At 45.0% G+C, this 27,180-nt stretch overlaps 2 protein-coding genes across 6 annotated transcripts in view; both read left to right on the top strand.

The window, feature by feature from the left end:
• LOC310685868 (protein FAM47E-like) overlaps window positions 1–829 on the top strand; it is a 239,843-nt gene extending 239,014 nt beyond the window's left edge. Inside the window, exon 9 of the mRNA XM_083458921.1 lies at window positions 820–829. Within this exon, the coding sequence (XP_083315047.1) occupies window positions 820–823 (4 nt within the window). The 3' untranslated portion in view covers window positions 824–829. The remainder of the gene's footprint in view (window positions 1–819) is intronic.
• Window positions 1–27,180, top strand: part of SLC4A4 (solute carrier family 4 member 4) — a 197,194-nt gene that overhangs the window by 9,252 nt on the left and 160,762 nt on the right. The window lies entirely within an intron of this gene.

The following is a 27,180-nucleotide window of genomic DNA, read 5'->3' as shown; positions in this document are numbered from 1 at the left end:
GACCCCCCTGTCCCCCTTCCTAAGCCCCTGGTTCAGACCCCACCTAGGGAATGAATGTCCCTGCGAGTCGTGTCGCTGGCACATCCTGTCAGCATTCCATTCAACTGATAAGTCGGGACATTATATCCCATGTTATCAGTAGAATATCCCCACTTGCTGATGTTGCGTAATGTGAAAAGGGGCCTGTAGGATTTAACATGCTACTATAGAATATAAACCTGGTTATCCCCCCCCCCCGCTCCCTAATTCCCCATTGTCCAGTCTCCTTTGGTGTCATGTTTTCATTGCTTACAGTGTAGGTGTTCACAACGGAATCATAAAGAACAGTGCAACTTCTGTGAGCGAAGCGGAAGGTCAGTTTGGATGGGAGAGAAATGAAATTCACATATGGTGTACTGAAGGTACTTCTGGGAGAAGCTATTAGGTAGTTGGGATGACTGGGATGTTAGAAGCAAAGAGGTCAGGAATTTTAAGGAACAGGGAGGGTGAAAAGCAGCACTGTAGTCTGAGAAGCAGGAATTTGAGAGAAAGGTAGAGGAAAAAAAGTAGTAACAGGAAAAGGCAGGATTTTGGGGTGGGGTGGGAGGAAACCTCACATAGGACCTGGGGCCAGGAAAATTTGTATTGTTTCAGCGGTGGAGCTGGCAAGCAGAACTGAGATGGAAAAGCGTAAGAAGTGGTCTGGAAGTCAGGGGTGCTGTGAACGAAGCACACATCTAAGCAGGTAGCAGTGGGAAAACGGGTTGGTGGAGGTAGCAGATGCTTGAAAAAGCAAAGAGCTGAAGGCACACAGAGTGGAGAAAATTAGGAGCTGAGGAAGTGAAGAGCCTTCATTCCTGACATGCATTTTGGTAAGCTAGTAGCTTTGCTGCGCAGGACAAACTTATAGGGAACATGGTGAGACAACTTACTTGAAGACCATTATTTGCTTGTAAAGTATGTTGTTCTTGAGCTTACCTGGCTGTTAGTGAGGGCGCTAGAACCTAATTGGAGAAAGTTTTGTTGCAACAGCTACAAGTCAGGCTGACTCCCCAGGAACAGTTCTTGCTTTCACATTTGAATAGGTTCATCGATAACGGAAGTATGGCTAGTTGCTGCGAATCGACTGGTGCAAATTAATATCTGTTAACACCTCAGGGCTCTGGTAATACCTGATGCTAGGCAGGCTTGAAAAGCCAATTTAATAAGACAAAATTATTTCTTTCTTTTGAAGAGGGAGAAGAAGTCTGCCGAATACCAAACGTTCTGCTCAGTAGGGAATAAATATTCCTATCAAGTATCTGGTTCATTTAACGAGGAGTTAATGAGGATAAATGGATGCACCAGGCCTTGGTAATTGCTACCATCTCCATTTCTCTTTAAGTGCTTCCTAATGGTTGCATTGTTCGAAAGAATGTGTAAATATTGACAAGAAATTAACGGTTTGCTTGGTTAAAGCAACAGCTCCCTTGTCTGACCATCTGTTGCTATTAAGACAGCCAGATGTCAGCGTGTGCAGAAATAAAGACATGGATTGGCTTATCCAGCATTTGGTCAGTCTTTGTTTATGGAAGTCCAGTATCCAGGAACACAGTTAGAACATAGCACCGTGGCCTGTAGACTCTGCACCTTCTCAGTTTTCAGCTTAATGAGATTATCGTGTTGCTGATAGCTCATACTGTACAATTGAGAGAGGAGAGGCGAAAGCTCCTTTTCAATATGCTCCTTCTGTTCTCTGACGTAAAATTCGTCAAAACTGGCACGCGATTGGCGCAGGAACTTTCTCTTCACAATGCTTTAAGCCACTTCTAACTAGAAATACAGGAAATCTCTTTTTATGGTTGTGTTGGGGGAAGAAACTTTCCTCATTAGTTCCTGGAGGCTTCCTGTCCCAGCATAGCAAATTTGGTTATTCAAACTGCTAAACCAGTATTGATAAGGTCAGGTCGTCCCCCCTCCTGTGTGGTGTAGTGTTCAGCCTGATGGATCGGTGAGCAGCGCAATATAGGAGATTTAGCGTGTGTGTACAGAGGGCTTACAGAACCATTCGGCACATATTTGGCCCTTTCGTAAACTTCTGTGCCTGAAGTTTCTTGGGGAGATTTCATTGGTAACCAGGTCCTACGGGAAAGGATTGCAGCTATTTTCGGAGTTATGAATATTCCTTTTAGTCTGGTTTCTTGGAAATTTATTTCCCCATAGCCTGGTTGTATGACAATTGTGTCTGAAGATCTGGCAATGTGCAACTTTGGTGCAGAAGAGGCAGTAGTATGGGGGGCGGGAACCTCAGGGCCAGGGGCTGAATGTGGCCCTTGTGTCAGGAGCTAGCCAGCAATAAATCACACAGTGCAAGTTGGAGTTAACCCTTTATTAGCAAAGACACTATCTGCACAAGAATGTCAGGTCTAATGAGCATAGCAACTCGTCACTGGTAGCTCTTGTCCCCATGAAACAGTTGTTGAGACGGAAGGTGTCTGCCTCCCCACAGATGCCTAACTCCCCTCCTCTAAAGGTTCCCTCCCCCCCCCCAAGCAATTGGAGACTGTGCCTATGTGAAGCCAACCTCTCCTCCACCCTTTTCATGCCTCTCTTGGTTCTGGGAGACCAGGAGGGATAGGAGCTTGTCATAGCAGCTTGTCACACCTGTGACTCTTCACCAGCCAGACTCATCTCTGCCTCTTGGCTTCCCTCCTCTCAGAGCTTCTGCCTCTGATTCTGGACTTCTCTCTGCCACAGGCTCCCTCAGCTCACTAAGCTCTGTTACCTCTTCAGCTTCTGATACCTTCTCATCCTGGTCTTCTCCCTCTGACCACTCGTCATTGTCCCACCACCACTCCCAGGGTTCTGAACCTTCCTCCCTTGGTGGTTCCTCAGCTAGCTCCTCCCACCATTCCTTTGTGTCCAACCAGTCCATGACACCCCCAGGCCTCTCTGTCTGGCTTTTTGGGACTCTCACATGGCCACGCCAACCACACTTGATTTCCCCAGGTCACATCCCTTAGTGACCTTGATTTGCACCCTCCTTTCGTGTCTTTGACAATAGACTGGAATGTGTGCTTGAACTTTATATTCCTCCTTGCTTGCCTAAATGGAGGATAGACAGGGGTGTGTACCCACTTGTTCCTGTGGCCCAAACCACCTCTAGTATTCAGCCCTAGTAAGTTGCCCCTTAGGGAATCTTGCCCCCGGGTGAAAAAACATTCCTCACCCCTGTGGTAGGAGCAACCTGATTTCTTCAGTTTTACTCCCAAGTTGAATATCCACCTTGCAGTTTATGGAGAAGGTTTGCGGCCTATTCTTCTCCCTGATGGGATGACTTTTCCATGAATGTGGGGATTTCCCCCCCCCCCCCCCGTAAACGGAGAACTCAGACAAACTTTCTCCCCTACCTGCTCCCAGGTATGGCATTGTCCAGACAGTCTGTTGTCTAGGGCTAGGCGATATCTGACTTCCAACATGGTGATATATCAGCAGCTAAACAATATACCGATATTTCACGATGTCTGGAATGAGGATGGAGCTATGCAGAGGCATTGGCTGGTTTCATGGTTTCCCCCGCATTGTGTTTTTTGCATAACACCCACCCACCCTGATTTGTGATATAATTGACAGGTTAAACATTAAAATGATATCATGATATGGACTTCAAACCAGTTTTGGACGATATATCTGCCTATCTCCCAGCCCTAGGGTATATCTATACATGTATTAAAAAATATTTATATACCGCCCTTCATGGATACCAGGGCAGGGTGAAGAGCAGAAAATAAAAAAGCCCAATAGATACTAAAATACTACATCAGCCATATGAAACAGCTAAAAGCCACAGAGCAGGTGGAACCATTACGCTGCATTTCACATTTGACCCGGCCCTTAATCTGTAATATAAATGTTGGTCCTGATCCAGCTAAACTCCGTTGTTTCTTTTAAGCCCTATTGCATTAATGGAGATTATGTATGTTGTGACTGTCTTAAGTCCTGTTCATTTCTATGAGGCTTAAGCCCCACTGACTCTAGTTGGATTTGAGTCACAGGTACTGTACTATGCCTTTTGCAAGAGGCCTGTGCTTTGTTTTATTAGCTATTCGAGCTTGAATGAATTCATTATTCGTGGTGAATCGGGATAGTGATTAGCAGGGCTGTTTGATTCCTTGCAGGGGCTTACGCCCCTGTCTTCTGGAGTGTCTCACATAGGGATGTGGAATATGATGGTATGTTGCTGTGTAAAACACAATAAAAAAACAAGGTGTCCATGGTTCGTACTAAGTGATTTATGTCCTTGCACTCTGCTGAACTTGCCCCCTTACAGTAGCCTCCTTTTTCTCAGCTGTTCCAAACTCTCTGTGAACCTGTAAGGAGGTGAGTTGGATTACCTGTATGGCTGGCACCTGCCTCTGAAACCTGTGACCTACCAAGCCAAACATAGCTCGCAGGTGTATCTAGCCCACCTTGGGCCTCATAACTGTCCTGGTTTTTTTGCCGCATGCCTGCTAAAACAGGCAGAGCTTTGAGTGCCTGGAAAATAACAATTCGAAGCTTGCAGGCAACCGAACTGTAATGGTATTTTGAGGGAGAGGTTTGCAAATGCGATAAAAGCACGATGGTTGGTATTAGAGCAGGATGTACGGCTCTGGTGGAGCATTGTTCTTCCTAAGTCAACAAATAACTGAAAAGAAAACTGGAAAGGGACAGAAGGAAAAGCCGGTATAAAACCCGTCTTTCTACTCTGTGACAAATGTAGAGATTTAAACAGGTGATTCAGAGGCACACAATCGCATGGAGGAAAAAGCGTGCAACTATTCTGCAGTTAATTTCAGAGTCAGGCTCCTCAAGGACTAATAAACTCGCTACACCACGTCCGTTTCCAAACTCTTGTAAGTGGTCAGATTTCTTACTATTCTTGCACAGAGTTTAATGTTACAACGTGTTGTGTAAATAAACTGGGAAAGACCTGGAGCAACTTTCTTATTCTATATTCCTCTCAATGAGTATTGCCTATTATGTAAATTTGTATTCTGCACCTGCACTCCTAAGCCTTTGTTGTTGGTTCAGCTTCCACATGTCTTGCCCAAATTAAGCTAGAATATTATGCAGTTGCAGATGTGACTCATTTGCAGGTGTGTCAAGTACCATCCTGAAAGTTTGTAACTTTAATTTTACCACCTTTGGTTTTAAAAAGCAAGAGTTCTGGTCTCAGTTATATGTAATGCTTCTGTGGCTTTTTCCTTCGGGGACTACATTGAATTTTTTTTTTTGGGGGGGGGGTCAGGCCAAGGCAAGGAGGTTCAGAGGGGGACATTTCACAAAACTCTTCCCTACTTTTACCATTCAGTGCTTTCAAATGCTGCTGACCTCTGTGTGTGTCTCTGTTGTGACATTGTTTTATTGTGTGTTTAAATGTTTGTGCAACTAGTTTTTATATTTTGTACACTGCTTAGAATCCAGTTTTGGCATTAAGGCATGTATAAATCAATAGAGATAATACAATTGGTGCCCTCTAAGTAACAACACAGCAGTTAGCTGCTTCCTGAGACAATCACAGGTAGTCATGGGCATATAAGCAGCATGATGTTGTCCCATCATCACTTAATGAGTTGACTATGTCATGTTATGAAGCCAGATCTGAGTATTGTTATTGCTGTGAATGCGTGGACCTTTTTAGACACTGCATCTTGCGCTTGGTAAGAGAGAATGACATGTGTTGTTTTGTAACGAGGCAGAAGTCAATTTTGTGTGTGCATGACCTGAACAAATACATAGAACTGTGTGCTTGAACTGTGCCAATATACAACATTTACTCTGCTGCCTACCTCTTGTCCATCTGATGGAAATTGCAACTGGTTTTTGTGTGTTTTGCATGAGCAGAAATGGATGGACGTTCTTGTAGTTTTCTACATCCTTGCATATAATCCTGAAGCAGTCCCGTCCATCCTAGCCCCAAGGGAGTTCAGGGTCCTCTCCATAGTGCAGTCAGAAATGAAGCTAAAATACTCTGAAGGCAGCTCGCTTCGTTGATTATAATCTCTGGGATTTCCTGGCCTCAGCATTCTGATGTGAGCAGAAACTTTCTGATCAAGGTTAACAGCTTTTATCATATCTGGCTATCAGGCTAATGTTGGCTCAGTGCAGTTGTACCTTATACCTAATTCCAGGTACCTTGGTCTGGCCTTGGTCTCAGAAGTTGATAACTAGAGGGGAGGATCCATGGGTGGTGTTCAACTACTCAGAGTAGTCCCATTGAAATAAATGAACATGACTTGGTTAGGTTGATTAATTTAAATAGGTTTGTTCTGAGTAAAACCTAGCTGATTTGCACCCCATGTTATACTTTGTATGTGGTATGTGTGCACATTTCATCATCAGGCCCCACTGAAAATGAATGGGGAGCAGCACAATGACATGCACACCGTGTAAGCTTATAGGTTGGCTGTTTCAGTATCATCACTACCATATCATAGATGCTATTCAGTTTCACATATTTTAAAATAGCCCAATTCCCAACATTCTGGGCAATATCTTTTTCTGGCCTGGCCATGTGCTTGGAAGGAAGTGAGGGGACACCTGGGTTCTCTGACCCCCAAACTCACCTGCCCTGTCTATGACAACCCCCCACATAAACACAGGGTCCTTGGGTTGAGGACTATGTCAGGGGTGGGGAACCTCTGACCCTCCAGATGTTGCCTGGACTACAGGTTCCATAATCCCTGACCTTTGGTCATGATGGGGAGTTAGGAGTCCAACATCTGGAAGGCCACAGATTCCCTACCCTATGCACACAGGGTGCAGTCAAATGGTAAAGTGATGATGGCTGAGCAGTGTTAGAAAATCAGAAATATGACCTAGGGGTCAAATGGCTCCTAAAACCAGGGTTACAGTTGCCAAAATGGAATGTCTAGTTGCCATTTTGGGGCCACATGTATTTTTCAATATGAGTTTTTGGTTCCTGAAATTCTTTCTGATTGGACAGATAAAATATCATGGATAGAATTCTACAGGATGTCTTGCCAGTGTGTGAAAACAACCAAGATTCAAGGATCCCTGGGCGTGCACCTTCAGATGGTGGAGGCATCAGGCACCATCCTGGCTCCTGGGCGTGTTCAGTTGGTCACAAGTGACCAATAGCCAGGTGCAAAATGTGCCTGGTTATTTTCAAATGCTGGTGATGGCTGAGGAAGGACAGTGATTGAGGTTGCAGTCTTCCTAGAGAGCGAATCCTTTTGATCGTGGTGGGACATCCTTCTGAATAAACATGCTCAGGATGACCCTATAAAAGGCACACTTTAATATCCAGGTGTGTGAGAGAAAAGCTTGAAAGACGAAGAATGGTAGTATCGTGCATGCATTCTCAATAGGAATTTTTCAAGCGAATGCTGTTTGGGACTTAGGTGTTGTGTGCCTTTTTGGAAACTTGCGTGGCTTCACCCCAAATATTGTTGCTTTGAACGAACTCTTATACAAGCCCAACAGAATTCAGTGGGACATTCAAACCAGGGCTACTCTTTAGAGCCTATTGTGGATACTGAAAGTTCAGCCTTGTAACAGCTAGAATTTCCGAAGCTTGCTCCTGATAATGTACAGAGTGCACTTTGCTCACCGCCTAGTAACCCCTTGCTCCAGTATGGGATTACAAGTAGTACAGTCATACCTCGGGTTACAGACGCTCCAGTATGGGATTACAAGTAGTACAGTCATACCTCAGGTTACAGACGCTTCAGGTTGTGCGTTTTCAGGTTGCGCACCACACCGAACCCGAACGTACTGGAACGGGTTACTTCCGGGTTTCTGCGAATGCACAGAATCGCTAATTCACGCTTTGAGCATGCACAGAAGTCCCAAATCGTGACCCGTGCGTGCACAGATGTGGCGCTGTGGGTTGCGAATGCTGCGGGTTGCGAATGTGCCTCCCGCATGGATCACATTCGCAAGCCGAGCATCCATTGTACTCTCAAATGACAGGGTTTGTTAGTCTCCTGGAAACGCCAAATTCTATTGTGCTTTTAGAAATTATTTATTGCTGAACTTTGCATATGACATTTGTAGAGTAAACAGGCTGCCTTTTGCATGGAATATCCTGTGTTATATAGCAGCAATAAATCTGTTGCCATATTGATGATGCTTGTGAGACAAATGATGGCTGAAAACAATGAGACAGAATGAAAAAATGGGTATACTGTATGTGATAGGATATTTAATGTAATGTTATTTGGTATATAGTAATTCTGGTGGGAATTTATGGAACATGCAGTAGAACTGCATTAAAATAGATGGGATCGAAAGAGGCAAAATCTGCAGGATTCACAAATCAATGTTGTGATTGAATTAAGGTCGTGGGAACATGAATGTGTTTCGGTGTTTGATGTACTGTGAGTAAAGTGACACAAGACTGTGAATATTTCCGCTTTCTGTGGGCTGTTCATTTGGAATCGCTGAAAAGTTCTACTTTTGAGTTTGTAATTTTGCTTCAGGTGATGTTCAGAAGGCCTGGTGAAAGACAAAAGACAGAAACTGCATTGAGGTTTTCTTACAATCGAGCGGCATATAAATTTAATGAAACAAACAAAAGCTGAAATCCGTAACTTTACAGGATAAGGGAGTGAACTCACCACAGTAAACTGAGTTTATTTCTAAAATAGGAATGTTTTGGAAGTATTATTATTTATTAAATTCGTATACCACCCTTCACCCGTAGCTCTCTGGGCAATTCACAACATAGGAATGAGCTTCAACTCTTCAAACCACGCTATATTGTTTGCTGGATAAAACTGAGGGCAGTGCCAAAGTTTGTAAGGGACAGGTTACATCCCAGTGTGGCAGAGTCAAAGTTTTGCATGTGTGTTTTGCCCGCAGGTTCAGACACGGACAGCTTCAGCTGAAGAGGCACCTTTGACTCTTCCTTTCTTGAGACTTTGACTCTTCCTTTCTTGAGACCCTGGAAAGCCACTGCCAGACAGAGTAGGCAATACTGGTCTAGGTGGACAGATAGGAACATCATAAGAGCCTTCTGGATTAGGCCAATGACCCATCTAGTCCAGCATTCTGTTCTCACAGTGGCCAAAGGATGACTGTGGGAAAGTGCGTTCTCTCTGCCAGGGAAAGCTGGATTTCACAACTTGTATTAGTCATACACATTTGCATACAGTTCTTTAGTTTGCATAGTTCGCAATAAATGGGATTGGCTTTTTGATATTTCAATTATGAAAGTATACATTTTAATCTTTTAATAGCGTTGTTTTATTGTGCCAGTTAACCGTGTCATTTAACTACAAATGTTTTTATCTTAATGCTTGTGCCATTGGGTTTTTGTTTACTTGTAAAGCACTTAGAAGCCCATTTGGGCTATCCTAAGTCGCTTTGAGTTCATTTTTTAAAAAAATTAAAAAGTGACTCATTAAAAACGTGTAAGTTAATAATGATAACAACAATAATTTAGTTACAGGTAGGTAGCCGTGTTGGTCTGCTGTAGCTGGGGGGGGGGATTCTTTCCAGTAGTGCTACTGGAAGGATTTTTTAAAATTTTGTTTCAACAATAATTTAGTCTGCTTCTGCTGAACATAGTGAGGGGCAAATAGATATGGAGATAATAGAATTTCCTCTTCTTGGCGTCTGAAAGTTGTTCTGAACATCATTCTGGAGAGTTATCAGACATTTCCCCACAGATTTTCAAATATTCATCAACCATAAAGATAATAAACTTGCTTAAAAGTTTGAATTCTACATTTGGTGCCAAATTTGATGGCTTTTCCTTACTTGCTTGAAAATGCAGAATTGAAACAATTTGGTTTTAATTTTAGAAGGTGAAATTTTAGAAGGTCTGAAAACTTTGCTTTAACTTTTGAAATACAAGCTTGGATGAAACTGAGAGCTGTTTTCTTCTGACCATGCTTGGTTGAGGCTGATGGGTGAGTTGAAGTCCAAAACATCTGGAAGTCACCAAGTTGTAGAAGGACCCATTCTGTATGAGCTCAGAAGCAATTAACAGAAAGATGCAGCAGATCTGTCTGCATCTTTTTCCATTCTGCCTTTTGGCTTGAAATCCTGACTGTATTTCAATTAACCCCACAGCTCAGGGTCTCCTGAGGGCAGCTTTATTTATATTGTCTCTACTACATTGCGGCTATATTTATTTATATAGTGTCTCGGGATCTGCTTTGGGTGCATTGCAGAATGGTTAAAAACAAAAAAATTCCTTCTAGTAGCACCTTAAAGACCAACTAAGTTAGTTCTTGGTATGAGCTTTCGTGTGCATGCACACTTCTTCAGATACACAGTGTATCTGATTCAGATTCTTATGAATCTGTATTCAGAATCTGTATTCAGATTCTTCAGTGTATCTGAAGAAGTGTGCATGCACACGAAAGCTCATACCAAGAACTAACTTAGTTGGTCTTTAAGGTGCTACTAGAAGGAATTTTTTTATTTTGACTATGGCAGACCAACACGGCTACCTATCTGTAACTGGTTAAAAACAGTTCAGGTTAAGAGTACCTGTGTTTGCAGGTCAGAGGAGAGGTTCTGTGCCTTGGCGGTCGCTCATAGTTTCTCTGCCTCAAGTGAAGTTGCATTCTGGAGTTATAATTTTGTCATCCTAAATAGCCCCCTACTGCCTCTCCCACTAACTTCCCATGACTGGTATATTTAAAGAACGTTTATCACTAGTTCTTATCTTTTAAAGCAATATTTCCTGGTGGCCTGCTGCTGTTACGCATCTTCATTTGAAAGCATGCTGCGTCACGCTGTGTGTGCTCATGAAATGCCTACCAATTTGCTTTGTCTCTTGAAAGAAGCAGCAGATCATTACAGGTAGTAGCACTTGGATGAATGGACCTTCTCTGCAAGTTGGGGGTGAGGAATGGCAGAATGTGTCAAGGCACCACAGTGGGTTGTTTTTTTTTTTGGTAAGATGCCTTTGGTAGTAGTCTCTTAATGTGCACCAATTTCCCCATAAATTTCCAGCTCATAACGCCTTAATGGCACATGCCTATTGGATCTGAGAGAGCAGGAAGAGGCTGTCGCAAATAGCTCTTCTGTTTACTGTGCTGCTGCAGAATCTCTGAAAGCAATCTTGTAGTTCTGTCCTTGCTTGGCTGCTTAGGCTGAGATAAAAATTGCCTGCGGGTGATGGATGGGGAAGTTCAGTGGTAGTACATCTGCTTTGCAGGCAGGTTCAGCAATGGGGAAGAAGATTCCTGCTTGAGATCTTGAGGAACCACTGACTGTCAGTGTATATGCAGTCTGGAGAAAGATGGAACAGTGGGTCTGATTCACATGGTCTCTACTGTTGCTGCACGTGAGCGTAGGCCAGGGATAGGCAAACTAAGGCCCGGGGGCCAGATCTGGCCCAATTGCCTTCTAAATCCAGCCTGCAGATGGTCCGGGAATCAGCATGTTTTTACATGAGTAGAATGTGTCCTTTTATTTAAACTGCACCTCTGGGTTATTTGCGGGGCCTGCCTGGTGTTTTTACATGAGTAGAATGTGAGCTTTTATTTAAAATGCACCTCTGGGTTATTGGTGGGGCATAGGAATTCGTCCCCCCCAAATATAATAATAATAAATAATAATAATAAATAATAATAATTTATTTTTTATCCCGCCCTCCCCAGCCGAAGCCGGGCTCAGGGCGGCTAACAACAATCAAATAATCAAACAATCAAATAATCCAACATTCTAAAAGCATTTCATTATAAAAATTAATTAAAATCAAATTAATGGCAACCGTTAAGCAAAATTCTGTGCAGGTTGCCAGAGGAGGGAGACAGGCTGCGCCCTGACCAAAGGCCTGGTGGAACAACTCTGTCTTGCAGGCCCTGCAGAAAGATGTCCAGCTCCCCACAAGGTCTGAGGGACAGTGGACCGGCCCCCTGCTGAAAAAGTTTGCTGACCCCTGGCATAGGCTGTTGCTCTCTGCTATGTCTTCATATGAAGGGTTTCAATGGCTGCCACCCATGTTGGCAACTTTCTGCCTCCACAGCCAGAGGAGGTTGCCGGAAACCGCAGAAGGGGCACATGCTCTTATTGTCGGGTTCTGTTTGTGGGTTTCCCACAGGCATCTAGTTGGCTGGCGTGAGAACAGGATAAATGCTCCATTGGCCTGATCCAGTAGGCTCTCCTTATATTCTTACATCTTCCGGGAAAGTGCAATGAGTTACGGTAGCTTGTGATATCATTTTTCCCTTGTAAGAACCCTGGGAAACCTATGGCCCTCTCATCATTCCTGGCCATTGGCCCATGTTGGAGAATCACATGTTTTCCACCTGAGGGGGGCAGGGAGAGACAAAGCGGAGGTGTGCTAAAAGACTGTTAGTAGCCATAGTGCGGGATGTGGGTGGTGCTGTGGGTTAAACCACAGAGCCTAGGGCTTGCCGATCAGAAGGTCGGTGGTTCGAATCCCCACAACGGGGTGAGCTCCCATTGCTCAGTCCCTGCTCCTGCCAACCTAGCAGTTCGAAAGCACACCAAAAATTTCAAGTAGATAAATAGGTACCACTCCGGCGGGAAGGTAAACGGTGTTTCCGTGTGCTGCTCTGATTTGCCAGAAGCGGCTTAGTCATGCTGACCACATGACCCGGAAGCTGTCTGCGAACAAACGCTGGCTCCCTCGGCCAGTAAAGCGAGATGAGTGCTGTAACCCCAGAGTCGTCAGTGACTGGACCTAACAGTCAGGGGTCCCTTTACCTTTACCTTTAGCCATAGTGCTTTGCTGTGTTCTGCAGGCAAGGACGGCCTGACCGTGAGGCAGATCAAAGCAACTGCCTCAGGTGGTGGAATCCTGTGGGGCAGAGCCTGTGGCAGTGACTTCTGGCAAGATATTGCTGCTCAGGATGTTGCCAGAAGCTGCCATGGCACAACCATGGTAAGCATGGGGGTGGGGGGTTGGCACCTTCCTATCTCACCCCCTGAGGCGAAATGGGACAGGCTGCCCCTGTCCCCAGGTGAGGAAGTGCTCATCAGGATTGCTGCCTCATGATTGGTCTCTTTGCCCTCTGGCCTTGGCAGGCAGAAGCTGGGTGGGATGTTGGAAATGGAAAGCCATTAACCTCACAATTATTTTGAAGTATGCTTTGAAAACATCAATCCTGACCTTCAGCAGATAAGAATAAGAATAAGAATATCTTTATTGTCATTGCCCCCTTCGGGGACAACGAAATTACTTGACTGCTCCATAAAAACACTAATTAGACAATACAATATAATACATCAAGGGAGATTAGATGACTTTCAAAGATGCTGCATGTGGATGTTTAATTTTACCAAGGAGGGGGAAAAATTGGCTTTGACACCTTTCTGGAGTTTGAGTCCAAATCCTGCCTCTATAAACAGTGCCAGAAGTTTAATTTTAGTCCTTGCAGTGCAGGAGGGGATATGCTCTCTTGTCTTTTTGGCTGGGAAATGGCTTTCTTTAATTACATTATTAGCTGAGAGAGAGAAGCAGACTATTTCTGGTTTAAGGCAGCAAACAAGTTTAATGTGTTGGTTGAGAATGAACAGAAAGGTGAAGGGATGCTGACAACATAGGTCCTTCCTCCTCTGGTCATTGCAATGGATGTACAACCTGACACTGTATCTCAAGGCACTGCGATTATCTGCAAGGGATTCCCACACAGCGGGGTTGATGTTGCCAGCCTTCCTGCCACATTTGCAGACATCTGCAAATGGTCTGCCAATGGGATTGGTGCCTGAAGCCAGCTCCCCATAGAGCACATCCTTGGGAATCCTGCCATCTTCCATTCTGGGGACATGACCAGGCCAGCGTAGACGTCACTCAGACAAGACTTGAAACTTGACTAAATACAGTGGTACCTTGGTACTTGAACGGCTTGGCTCCTGAACAAATTGGCTCCCGAGCGCCGCAAACCTGGAAGTAAGTGTTCTGGTTTGCAAACTTTTTTCAGAAGCCGAACGTCCGACGCGGCTTCCACTTGAGTGCAGGAAGCTCCTGCAGCCAATCAGAAGCCACGCCTTGGTTTTCGAATGGTTTCGGGAGTCGAATGGACTCCCAGAACGGATTAAGTTTGAGAACCAAGGTACCACTGTGGCCCCAAATGCTGCAACCATACCTTGCAGAGGGTGGGTGGAATTCCCTGCACACAGAAAACTAGCAACTCATGCAGAAGGCTAAGCAACTCATGCAGAAGGCTGTCATTTTGACACCTAGTTTTCTATGGGGAGGGCATGTTATGAATGGAAGGAACATTCAGTAACGTTAGCCCCCATCTGAAGTCAGAGCGTTGCGTCCCTGATACAACCTCACTTACAACCTCAGTGAAAGCTAGGCGTTAGTCTAAAGGTTCTGTTGAGTTGATTTAGAAACCTTGAGTTCTCGATCTAGTATAATCTGGCTTTAGGCCTAGTGCACTCATTCCATCTGCTAGAGCCATAAAAAACACACCAAGATAATGGGTGTATATAACCAGGGCTTAGTATGATTAGCTTCCTGTTACCTTTAAGAAGGCATAAATTCTGAATAGGAATTGGATGTAAAGGAGCTTATTTTTAATAGGTTTCTCTCCAGAACATGTTTGCTCAGCTAAGAGGTGGAATGGCTCAATGATAGCACAGTCAATCCCATGGAAAATATCAAGGCGGTGTATGTAATTGGAGGCTGATTTATTACACTGCCATATTTAGTGTGCAAAGTCTGTTGTAATCGTTATGCCATTTGTCTTTGCAATAAAGCTTGGAGGTGGTACTATTTTTTTGCAGATGGGAAGTTGATGTTGAGAGATAGATGACTTGGCCCAAGGTCACCCTCTGAGCTTATGGCTGAGAAACCAGGTTCTCTGATTCACCAACAGATTTTGGTACCGTAACTCAGGAGAGCTCAGTAAGAATTCTAGGCAGTCCTGCGCATACTCCACAATGGATAACACTCTGTGCCAGGCTAACCTGGATGCTGTGCCAGATTGGTTTGCACAATTTTTATTGTTCTCCCGTTACTCATGGGGAATGGCACAAAGTGAAAGTCCTGCCCGTAGCAAATCCCGCTTGGTTCCCACTGCTGCCCTTCCTGTCTTTTGAAATCTCGCAAGTTATTTCCCACACCTACCCTTTCTAACAGCTGAGGACTAGAAACTTAGGTTTTTTAAAAACAAAACAAAGCAAAGTGACAGCTGACGCCAAGGTTACTCAATTCCATGTTGTATTTGAAGGAGCGTCTCCACCTCCATCGTTCTGCCCGGACGCTGAGGGCCTTCTGGTGGTTCCCTCACTACAAGAAGCCAAGTTACAGGGAAGCAGGCAGAGGGCCTTCTTGGTAGTGGCACCCACCCTGTGGAACGCCCTCCCATCAGATGTCAAAGAGAAAAATAACTACCAAACTTTTAGAAGACATCTGAAGGCAGCCCTGTTTAGGGAAGCTTTTAATGCTTTATAGGTTATTGTATTTTAGTGTTTTGTTGGAAGCCACCCAGAGTGGCTGGGGAAACCCAGCCAGATGGGTGGGATATAAATAAATTATTATTATTATTATTATTATTATTATTATTATTATTATTATTAGAAGTGCTGCTGTGGATTATTAAGTCAAATTCTGATTTATGGCCCTCCCCTCTATTTCCTTCCTACCCAATTTCATTTCACTGCTGTTGTTTTTGGAGAGTCACCGTATGTTCTTGTGGGTCCGTCCTTGAACACCCCATTCAGTTGTCCCAGGTCTGGCTCCAGGTGTGAGGAGGAGATGTCCTTATGTGGGCCTGCTTCTCCATGGGTTAAGGTTCCTTTGGTGGGCAAGACGTGACTTAGAGCCACCATTTAGAGGTGGACCGTGGCTCAGTGGTATTGCTTCTGCCCTGCAAGCAGAAGTTCCTAGGTTCAAGTCCCAGCGTCTCCAGTTCGGGCTCCCTGTAAGTGTGGAGAGTCTCTGCCGGTCAGTGCAAGCAGTACTGAGCTAGCTTCCCCTCTGCTTCCTGTCCCTAATGCAGCAGTGTGCAAAATTAAAATGGTGATTCCAGGATACTTAGTACCATGGTCTGAAAACCCAGGCTTGCTGGGCAGGTGCATTGAAGTTCCACGGCAGGCACCTGTGTAGCAGTAGGTCCTTCGGGGGCTCAGCACACCTGGCAGCTACTCCAGGATGCTGCATGCTGACACTGGGCTGAATAGACAACAACTTCGTAAGAACAGCTCTATGTATGTGGTTTAGTATGGAGTGTCAGAGAATGTACTCAAGGCTATGTAAAATGGCAGCAGACTTCGCTTAGAAAAGTCCTTGCTAAAATCTGGGTTGTTGTTATTTATTTTTTAGTATTCCTGTTTTAATTCACAGATGTTTGCTGCATTCCTAGTTTGCAGTCAGCATTCAGGATTAACTCTCATAACATTGACAAGAAATACAGAATATGTGAGGCAACACTTACTTTTGCACCAAATAATACTGTTCAGGTTTTTATTTTTTTTCCTGTGGAGAGATTAGTCCATATCTTGGCTGTTGTTAACATCTTTTAGTTACTGCTAATATCATAATAATAACATCATACGGGCAATTCCATTTGCGTGATCTGGCTGTTTTTATGTAGAATATATCTGTGGTCTGAAAGTGAAGACTTGGTCTGGCTGGCAGTTACAATCACTTGCAACAATTTGTTTGGGAAAGCAGTAGTTTTTACTTATGTTGCATTTAACACTGGGATGAAAGCAATTAGTTTGCAAAATGTTTGCATTCTCAGATCAGTAAATACAGTGCTGATTTGTTTTGTTTTGTTACAGGTTAGTTCTGTTTTTCCTGTTTGCCTTCTATGCTGTTAACTGCTTAAAAGAATATTGTGTAATATAGAACTGAATTTGAGGAAGAGGGGGACACTCTGACTACGCTTTCGAAACTAGCATTACTGCCACTCAGAGGTTCACCAAAGCAGAAGGACATAAAAACCAGGGTTAATTATATTGCTACTTCTCCATGTCCGACACATTTTGAGAGAGCCTACTGCATGGCTCTCTGAGATGGCTATGGAAATATGTTGAGGATAGAGTTTGCAAAAGCAAGCAAGCAAACAGAAAACCCAACTCTAGCAAGCCTGTCTACATGCATGAGCAATGTAATGTGGGGTTCTTGAACTCACATAAGATTGTGGCTCTCCTTCCGTGGACTGAAAAATGGCGTTGCAATTCTCTAGCTTATAGGCAAGAACTGGGCCATCGTGCATGAGCTTGCTTGTTCCCACGTTTCATTGATTACGACAGTAGACCGCTTGCCTTGTGAGCAGTTAGCTTGTGAGTGTGCGAATCTGCCTTTGTCTCCTCGGCTCTGACTTGACAGTTGTCCAAATTTGCTGTAAATAAGAGTTACTGCCATGGTATAAGCGTCATTAAAGGTAAAGGTAAAGGGACGCCTGACCATTAGGTCCAGTTGTGGCTGACTCTGGGGTTGCGGCGCTCATCGCACTTTATTGGCCGAGGGAGCCGGCTGACAGCTTCCGGGTCATGTGGCCAGCATGACTAAGCCGCTTCTGGCGATCCAGAGCAGTGCATGGAAACACCGTTTACCTTCCCACCTATTTATCTACTTGCACTTTGACGTGCTTTCAAACTGCTAGGTTGGCAGGAGCAGGGACCGCGCAACGGGAGCTCACCCTGTCGCGGGGATTCGAACCGCTGACCTTCAGATCGGCAAGTCCTAGGCTCTGTAGTGCCACCCGCATCCCATAAACATCATTGCATGTCTTAAATCACTGCACATTGCACCTGCTGTGTTACTGCTCTTAAACATTAGTCCTTTTCCGATCTTAAACCGAAAATATGAGTCCTGCTGTGGAAGAACCCATATAAACACATCAACAAGGGCTTAAAATAGACCTTTGCCAACATTAACATTCTGTAATCTTAAAAGCCTTTTAAAACTCTTGGGAGGAAGAGAGGACTGGGTTTGCCGCTGAGAAAGTGGGCCTCTCTTTTCACTTACAAGCATAAATGTGAATTCTGTCATCAGGGCAAGCTTTTGAGGGCGATGAGAGTTAGAGAAGCATTGCTCAGGATCTCTACAGCTGTGGTTTCTTTACAGCAACTCTGCCAAAGCATCTTTAAAAACTTTATAGAGTTTTGTTGCCAAGGGATACTTGCCTTTAACTTGGGAAGGACTACAGCTTAATGGTAGAAGCATTTGTCTCACATGCCCCAGGTTCAGTCCCCGAAATCTCTAGGTAGGGCTGGGAGAGAATCACGTCTGACATCCTGGGGAGCCACTGCCAGTGTAGACCAGAGGTAACCAACATGGCGACCTCCAGATGACTACAACTCCCATCATCCCTGTCCCATTGGCCATGTACTGATGGGATCTGGAGTCAAACAAGATCTGGGGAGTACATGCTGGAGATATCATTAGTATCTCCAGCTACTTTTTGGACTACAATTCTCATTATCCCTGCCCACTGGTCCTTCTAGCTAGAGTTGATGATGGAAGTTGTAGTTCAAAAACAGCTGGAGACCCAATTTTGGGAAACAGTGGTATAGGCAATAGTGAATCAACCAGACCAATGATCTGAGTCTGTGTGAGGCATCTTTCCACATTCCTGCTTTACACCTTGATTTCCATGTGTGTGGGGAGAGAGAGCGAGAGAGCGAGCAGAATGTGGGCCTTGTCTGTCATTCTTGTCCCCTGTTTCCTTAACTTGGGGAGAAAACTTAAAAATAAACCAGGGAGGCCCCGCATTTGTCTTGATGTGTGTGAGGACCTTCTACCAGCCCTGGGAGGTTAAACGAGCCAAATAGCCTTTTGGTTTCTAGGCAAAATTTTGGGGTAAAACCTGAATCTCGGAGCCCACCTTGACTTAAAATCAAGGGCAAAAGAAGGCTGTTGTTGTTGTTTAGTCATTTAGTCGTGTCCGACTCTTTGTGACCCCATGGACCAGAGCACGCCAGGCACTCCTGTCTTCCATTGCCTCCCGCAGTTTGGTCAAAGTCATGCTGGTAGCTTCGAGAACACTGTCCAACCATCTCATCCTCTGTGGTCCCCTTCTCCTTGTGCCCTCCCTCTTTCCCAACATCAGGGTCTTTTCCAGGGAGTCTTCTCTTCTCATGAGGTGGCCAAAGTACTGGAGCCTCGGCTTCAGGAAGGCTGAGTGGGCCCCATATCGGAAATGTTTTGTTTTTTTTAATTATAGAAAAGGTTAATCTGGGCCTGACAGCCATGAATGGTGGTGCAAGGAAGGGAGATGGCGTCTTCCATTGAAGGCACATAAATGGATTTTTTTTTGTTCTTGATCCCCTGTATTCCGCAAACGGAACTACCAGTCTCAGCAGCTGTAGGGTTACTGGGTTGTGTGACTCCCCCCAAGGGCTAGGGAGAGTCGCGAGAAAGAGAGAAGAGCCGTCTTGATTGGCTGCATTTGGCCTGCAAACCTGAGATGATTCACACCTTGGTGTAGACATTATGGCGCTAGGTGCAGCTTTGTCCATTTTCCACATTAAGCTTATATCCACACAAAGAACTGTAATACATGAAGTGGTCTCAGATATAATCGTCTGTGTTTGCATGCAATGTTAAGCCCAGACGTTCTGGCTTATTAGGAACAAGCAGCATGCTGGTGCTCACTGCCTAATGGTGCCCACATTACTCTTCCTCCGAACACTGGGTGAGTTCACATTACTGCATTAGAGCACAGTTAATTTGCTGGGGTTTTTTGTGTGTGTGTGGTGCATTTCACAGATCTTCACGTCAGCACAGCTTCATCAGTGTCAGATTCGTTGCTGTTTGGTAACAAACCAGGGGGCGCTGACAGGGCAGGGATGTCTTCACCCTACGCAAAGATGTTCCCACCTTGGCCGGGGATGAAATAGGAACAACTTAATTGGCATGAAGCTGGTTTGAGAAACAAGCCGTCAAACAGTAGTATCTTACAAGAAGGTGTATAGGATACATACGTATTTCGGATAGCGTTGCGTGAACACTAAATAAACACCCAGTAAATAGGAGTGTGGGTGTAAACACGGCCTAAGAAACCTTGGCTTCCCATTAACAAACCTGGGATCGTGGTTTGTTGCTCCCTAACAAGCCACAAACACTAGTCAGCCTGAAGCCATGGTTTGTTAGGGAGCAAGAAACCATGCTCCTTGGCTTGCAGCTAATGGCTTCCTGGTTTGCTTATCTTGTTTGTGGCAGGAGAGGATTAATGTGGGAGAGATGAAGCAGCAATCATTCCTAAATAAATTTATGAAAAGCCAGAAGGTCTAGTTTATTGTTGCATGCAAGCACAGTCAATACCTGCACTGAAAACATGAGTTTCTGAGTCACAAGCTGGATATTAAGACAGCAAATGTTTCAGGAATCAGAAGCAGTTGTTGCTGGCCTTGTTGCTTTTACTGTTGGGTCCTAATGTGTGGAAGTTTTGTTTTACTAGCGGAGAAAACAAGACCTAGATGACGACCGAATGTGGTTATTATGAACTACACCTGCTTCTTGGCTAGTAATTTTGCAGTTTTCTTAACCACAGACCTTGTTAAAAGTGTATTTATCACCACTGTAGCCTTGTTTGTTTTTTGTGGTCACTATCCTACCATAGTGGTGTAGAAACATGTGATTTCATGTCTAGATTTCTACCCTTGCTTCTCTCTACGGATATATAATGTCATCACAGCGGGAGGATACTGGGCATATGATCGGGCATAAAGGAACTGCTTTGTGACTGTGATGTGTAAGGGAAATGGTTCGCTTGCAAACGGTCAGCTTTCCTCTGTTCATTGTTGATCTCTTTCTTGTTCATTGTTATCTTTCTTCCACCAGTTCCCCCCTCCCCTTTCCTAGCACTCCCTGTGGTATTTAACACGGTTTGCTAGATTTCCCCGTGCCCTATGAATTATATTTCAAGCCTGTATTTTCATAGGAACCGAAGCAAACCGAGTGGCAGCGATAAGGAAAACGTTTGGACTCAAATGTCCAGGCACCAACTTGCATACTGGCCTGGGACAAGGAAGTGTTATCTAATGAATGGATAGAAATTGATTTGGAGAGGGGCAGCCCAGCTGGTGGCTGCTGTGTTTTTTAATTGGAAAAAAATTATTAAAATAAAGTTACCTAATGGAAGACAAAGGAAACTGAAAAACCAATCTGGATATAAGGTTGCAAGGGATATGATTATTTGGTGTTTTTCCTGCGTGCTCAAACCACTTCAGCACATTATCTCAGCAATTCTTACAATGATATCCCAAGTTACTAGCGTGGATTTCTAGTGGGAAAGTGCTTGGGGGCAGAGTGGGAGGGTATTCCCTGAACTGAGCAAGTTCAAGGTGAACATGAGACTTGGAGCATGGACTTCCTAGCTCATGAAGTCTCTTCATCACTTTTGATGCCTTCCTTGCCTGTTCACAAAGATTGGCTGTTGGTATAGCTTGCCCCATTTATAATGATTTGGGCCTTAACACACTCTGGCTTTTGAAAAATCCGCTTTGCTTTGCTGCTCCTTTTCTGGTTGGGTCATTCTAGTAATATGATTCTAATTCATAGCGTGACTATGGCAGTGTGGTTTGAGGCCCCACCCAGCGTAACTTCAAAGAGGGCTACTGTAAGCAGAATTTCCATTTCATACCTCAGCTGATCTCATGGCCAAAGCACCAAACATCTTTCCCAGCAGCTGACTTGTTCCTGTTTCAAGGATGATGCCTTGCAAGGGAGTCCTTCTGGAATGATAAACTCCGGAAGGCTAGTTCTAAGAGAGAAAGGGATGTCAGAACTGTGAATATTTTGCCTTTATTGGGAGAAAGGGAGATTACAGTCCAGCAGATTGTCCAAGGACACCAATCCATCAACATGTTCCTTGCAGAAACTCAGGCTATGTACACAGAGAGGATTCGAATGCAGTGAGGTAGTTACTTCCCCTCTGTCACATTTTTAGATTGCTATACACAGCAGGGAAGGGACGCGGGTGACGCTGTGGGTTAAACCACAGAGCCTAGGGCTTGCCGATCAGAAGGTCGGCGGTTCGAATCCCCGCGACGGGGTGAGCTCCTGTTGTTCGGTCCCTGCTCCTGCCAACCTAGCAGTTCGAAAGCACATCAAAGTGCAGGTAGATAAACCTTCTCCAGCGAGAAGGTAAATGGCATTTCCATGTGCTGCTCTGGTTCACCAGAAGCGGCTTAGTCATGCTGGCCACATGACCTGGAAGCTGTACGCCGGCTCCCTCGGCCAATAAAGCGAGATGAGCTCTGCAACTCCAGAGTCGTCTGCAACTAGACCTAATGGTCAGGGGTCCCTTTACCTTTACACACCAGGGAGCAAGTGGGGATGTTCTTACCCAATGCACATTGCCTGATTTGTTTCTGAATGCCTACAACTCCCCGCACTGTTGGTGGAGCACGGTCAATGGCTATCTGTACTGTCAAAATAAAAAAATTCCTTCCAATAGCACCTTAAAGACCAACTGAGTTAGTTCTTGGTATGAGCTTTCGTGTGCATGCACACTTCTTCAGATAACATGTGCATGCACTTCAGATAAGTGTGCATGCACACGAAAGCTCATACCAAGAACTAACTCAGTTGGTCTTTAAGGTGCTATTGGAAGGAATTTTTTTATTTTGACTATGGCAGACCAACACGGCTACCTATCTACTATCTGTACTGTACATACCTCAGCTTAACAGTGGCTTATGTTTTCAAATTGGATGGAAGCTGGTTTGAGGGGAGAACGCATCAAATGACAGCATTTCTCAAGAAACTACAGGATAGGTATGGGATAGCTCAGGTAGAGCATGAGGCTTTTAACCTCAAGGTCGTGGGCTGGAGCCCCATGTTGGGCAAGGAGATCCCTGCCTTGCACAGGGTTGGACTAGATGACCCCCCGGGATCCCTCCCAACTCTACGCATGGATTATGTCGTGTGTACTTTGCTTCAGACACTGGCAGTGGGAGGACACTGGAGCTGGAGCAAATGATAATTAATACACAGCTTCATTTAAAATGAACGGGAGCCGAGGAAGCGCTTAATAATGGCCTCCAGTTTAGCAAGGAAATTGTATGCTGGTGTCTGCTACTCTGTGCTAAGCACTGTTGTAAACAAAAATCTGCCCTTTCCCCCTTATGGGGCATCCAAGAGTTCATATAGAGTCCTTACACAGGTTCCCTATTGGTAGGAGAAAATAACAGAGGCCAACCAGAGAATATTGAGAAGCAGAGCAGCTAGTAAGCCTGATCTTTATTGATCTGTTCAACAGGGTCCTCACTCACCACACGCAGGAGGGAGGAGGAACGCAGAACAATGGAGTGCAAATTGCCACCTTGTAGATCAAGACCACCCCCAGAAACATCATACATACATCACAGAAGGGGTGTAACCTAAGACCACCCCCCAGATACATCATATCTACATCACAGAAAAGGCGGTCTAAAACAGAAATTTGAATGTTGTTTTTCTCCTGTTATTGTTTATCTCCTGTCTGGCAGGTTACTTGATTGGATACCCTGCTTACTTGATTGGATTGCCTGGGGAGCCTGGCCAGTCTTTTGTAATGATAAATACTTAGTTCCTGGGCCAGGTCACAGGCTCACACCCTATTCATATCTTAAATGTGCCCTTAAGACAGGATTTGTGAGGAAAGCGGCAATGGGGAGGTTTCCTGACCCCCCCTCCCTCCTTGCAGGGAAAACATTTGGTCAGTTTGGGAATCAAAATGGTCTCAGGTCGGTCTTCCTGTGTTGATCTATGTACCCGCTTGGTTAGTACACTTATGAACATTTAACATACCGTATTTTTCGCCCCATAGGACGCACCAAGTTTTTTGGGGGGGAAATAAAGAAAAAAAAAATTATTTCCCCCCCAGGCGCTTGTGGGGCCGGCAGCGGGGAGCAGCGCTCTTCTCCCCGCCGCCCGCCTGCATACCAGGTCCGGGGACAGCGGGAAGACGCACTGCACCACCCCGCTGTCCCCGGAGCTTGCGGGGCTGGCGGTGGGGAGAAGCACGCGTCTCTCCACCGTCAGCCTCCAAACCACATCGGGAGACAGCGGGATGGCGGCGTTCCGCCTCCCCGCTGTCCCCCGACCTTGTGGGGCTGGCGCTGCGGCTCTCCTGAAGCCTGGAGAGCGAGAGGGGTCGGTGCGCACTGACCCCTCTCGCTTTCCAGGCTTCAGCGAAAGCCTGCATTCGCCCCATAGGACACACACACATTTCCCTTCATTTTTGGAGGGGAAAAAGTGCGTCCTATAGGGCAAAAAATACGGTAATATCTAAGACCTCAGAATTCCTATCACAGCACCCTTGCTAAGTTGGGGTGTCAGACTCTGGGATGCTCCCCCCAGTCCCTTTGGATGAATGAGGTTGCCCTTGTTTTGCTCAGAGAATTTCTGCTATGTTTCTCTGCACCTTATGAAGAAGTGTGATGTGCATGGAACCTCCTTAGATTTTAAGATACCACCTTGCTTTCTCCTCGAAAGGTGGAAAGGGGTGCCCAGCTGGTTTTGAAGTGTGTGTGTGTGTTTGTGTGTAAACATTTTTAGATATTTGAATATGTACATAGGGCCTGATGAAGTATTTTGTGACACATCCTGGTTTGCGGGGGAGGGTTTTTTTTTTTTGAATGATTTATTCAAACTTTCTCAATGATTAATTCAAACTTCCTGCTTGTATTGAGAAACTCCTTTCAACGAAGAAGTTACATGAGTCATTGACTGACTTGATTTAAAGAATTTCTAGGTGACTTATCAGTCTAAAGGAACTTGGTACATTTAGGTTGCACAATGCCAAACCCTTGCTATTCAAGTTACCAGGAATCTCAGGTGGGCAGAGTGCTGCTGCGCTCGTGCAGGCTTCTCGCAGGCATCTGGTTGGCCACTGTGGGAACAGGATGTGGGACTAGATGGGCCACTGTATGTAAGGGATATTTGCAACATGTTTTGTTGCAGCTGGGGCAGATGAAGGCGTCCGGTTGTGCTGCTGTGGATGCACCAGGGCATTTCTTGTCTCTGGGCTCTTACCTGCGGTCATCCCTACTCTGGTCACTGCTATGGATACAGGACCTGACTGCCTGTCTCCAGGCACTGTCTACAAGGAATTCCCACATGGCGGGATTGATGTTGACAGCCTTCACACCACAACGCTTGCAGACATCTTTGTAAAGCAGAATTGGACTTGATACCTGAAGCCAGCTCTCTGTAGAGCATGTCCTTTAGTGTGTGTGTGTGTGTGTGTGCGTGCGCGCGCACACACATACACATACAGTGGTACCTCAGGTTACAGATGCTTCAGGTTACAGATGCTTCAGGTTACAGACTCCGTTAACCCAGAAATAGTACCTTGGGTTTAGAACTTTGCTTCAGGATGAGAACAGAAATCACGCGGCAGCAGTGGGAGGCCCCATTAGCTAAAGTGGTACCTCAGGTTAAGAACAGTTTCAGGTTAGGAACGGACCTCCAGAACGAATTAAGTTCTTAACCCGAGGTACCACTGTATATATATTCTGTTAAAAGACACAGGAAGAGCGTCCCACACAAGTGTGTCCATAAGGTGGCAAGCAAACCAATTAAATTTTGCCCTTTGCCATGTAAAGATTTAGTTGAGTGCAGCACTGGAGCGAAGCTTTCAGTTGTAGTAAATACTTTGCTATTCCTGCTAAGGTTTGGTGAAGAGCTCTAATTTTGGCACTCCGTGAACTGAATTGAACTGCAAGACATGCTGAAATCTATTCAGAAGTCTCTTTCAGAGCCCCATACGAGGTCTACATTTCCTTTCGGCGACTTGGAGGAAAAGTACGCCAAGGATGGGAAAATGTCACCTAGCTAGATGAAATTTTGTGCAAAGTGTGTGCAGGGACTCCTAGCTTAACGTATAAATGAGGAAAATGTTCCCACAGCAGAGGGTGTTTGAAAATCATTGATCGTGCCAGTCAAGATCATATGTTCAAGCACAGCATGTGTGAGCCAATATTTCCCCGAATGGAAGTAAGTTAAACTACATCGTATAGTTAGTAGACCCAGACCTCTACCTCCGTTTCAATAGCAGACTGCTGCCATGGAAGTTCAGGTACTAGGTAGGCGAAACATATTTTGAATTTTGTGTGCAGAAATATTTGTGTGCGTGTGTTTGTGCTTTTTCCAGCTGGATCATACTTAACTGTCCTGGTGGTACTTATTTGTGTAGCCGGAAGATCTAATTTCACAACTGGGAGGGGCCAAGGCCGATTTCATTCTGTGTAATTCTAACATTATGCTCCTGTGTTGACCAACAGGCTCAAGCTATTAATGGAGTCGCTGTTCTCTCTCTCCCTCCCCACTGCTGCCTGCCTCCCTCCCCTCCCCTCCCCTGACTTTGCATGCTCTCTTAGCCTGTTCTGACTTCACCGACTGCAAAGGGAGTGGTATTTCAACTGGGCTCTTTTATTGGACGTACTGAACGCTACCCATATAGGTTCCTCAGATGACTGACGTTCCTTCAGTGCGTTTGGCATAAACTTTTGCTACATTTTCCCTGCAGGTTTCGAAAGCAACCTTGAAATGACAGCAGTCAAAATTTCCGCTCCCTCTCCCAGCAAATTGGGATTTCTGTGCAGAGATTCCTAGGACTGTGGCAGAGGTCTGAACTTTGGTTCTGACACAAAAACAACTGTAAATATCTTGCGTACGAAGCATTTACAAGGAGGTATATACTGAAGGCTTGTGCAGTTTCTTTCTTCCTATTTTAAAAAGAGAGATACCAAGAACAGCTGGAAGAGCTTCTGACGGAATTAGGTAGCTTTAAGAGAAGCCTGGAGAAGAGGAGGTTAAGGGGTGATATGATAGCCATGTTCAAATATATAAAAGGATGTCACATAGAGGAGGGAGAAAGGTTGTTTTCTGCTGCTCCAGAGAAGCGGACACGGAGCAATGGATCCAAACTACAAGAAAGAAGATTCCACCTAAACATTAGGAAGAACTTCCTGACAGTAAGAGCTGTTCGACAGTGGAATTTGCTGCCAAGGAGTGTGGTGGAGTCTCCTACTTTGGAGGTCTTTAAGCAGAGGCTTGACAACCATATGTCAGGAGTGCTCTGATGGTGTTTCCTGCTTGGCAGGGGGTTGGACTCGATGGCCCTTGTGGTCTCTTCCAACTCTATGATTCTATGATTCTAAGCGTAAATGAACACGCTTGAGAGTGTGGAACCATAATAAAAAAGGACACTAAATGAGGATATCCAAGAGGATTTTTTAATTATCCATACCCCTCTCTTTAATTTGTATGTCATTTTAGGAAATCTTAATTTTAGACCCTAGAAAAGCCAATAAGTAGAATTAGATTTTCTTGTTATTGGA

The sequence above is a fragment of the Podarcis liolepis genome (genome assembly GCF_965112155.1).
Source record: "Podarcis liolepis genome assembly, chromosome: 9".
NCBI classification, from domain to species: Eukaryota; Metazoa; Chordata; class Lepidosauria; order Squamata; family Lacertidae; genus Podarcis; species Podarcis liolepis.
The sequence above is the reverse complement of the archived record's forward strand: the minus strand, read 5'-3'. Positions and strand labels throughout refer to the sequence as shown.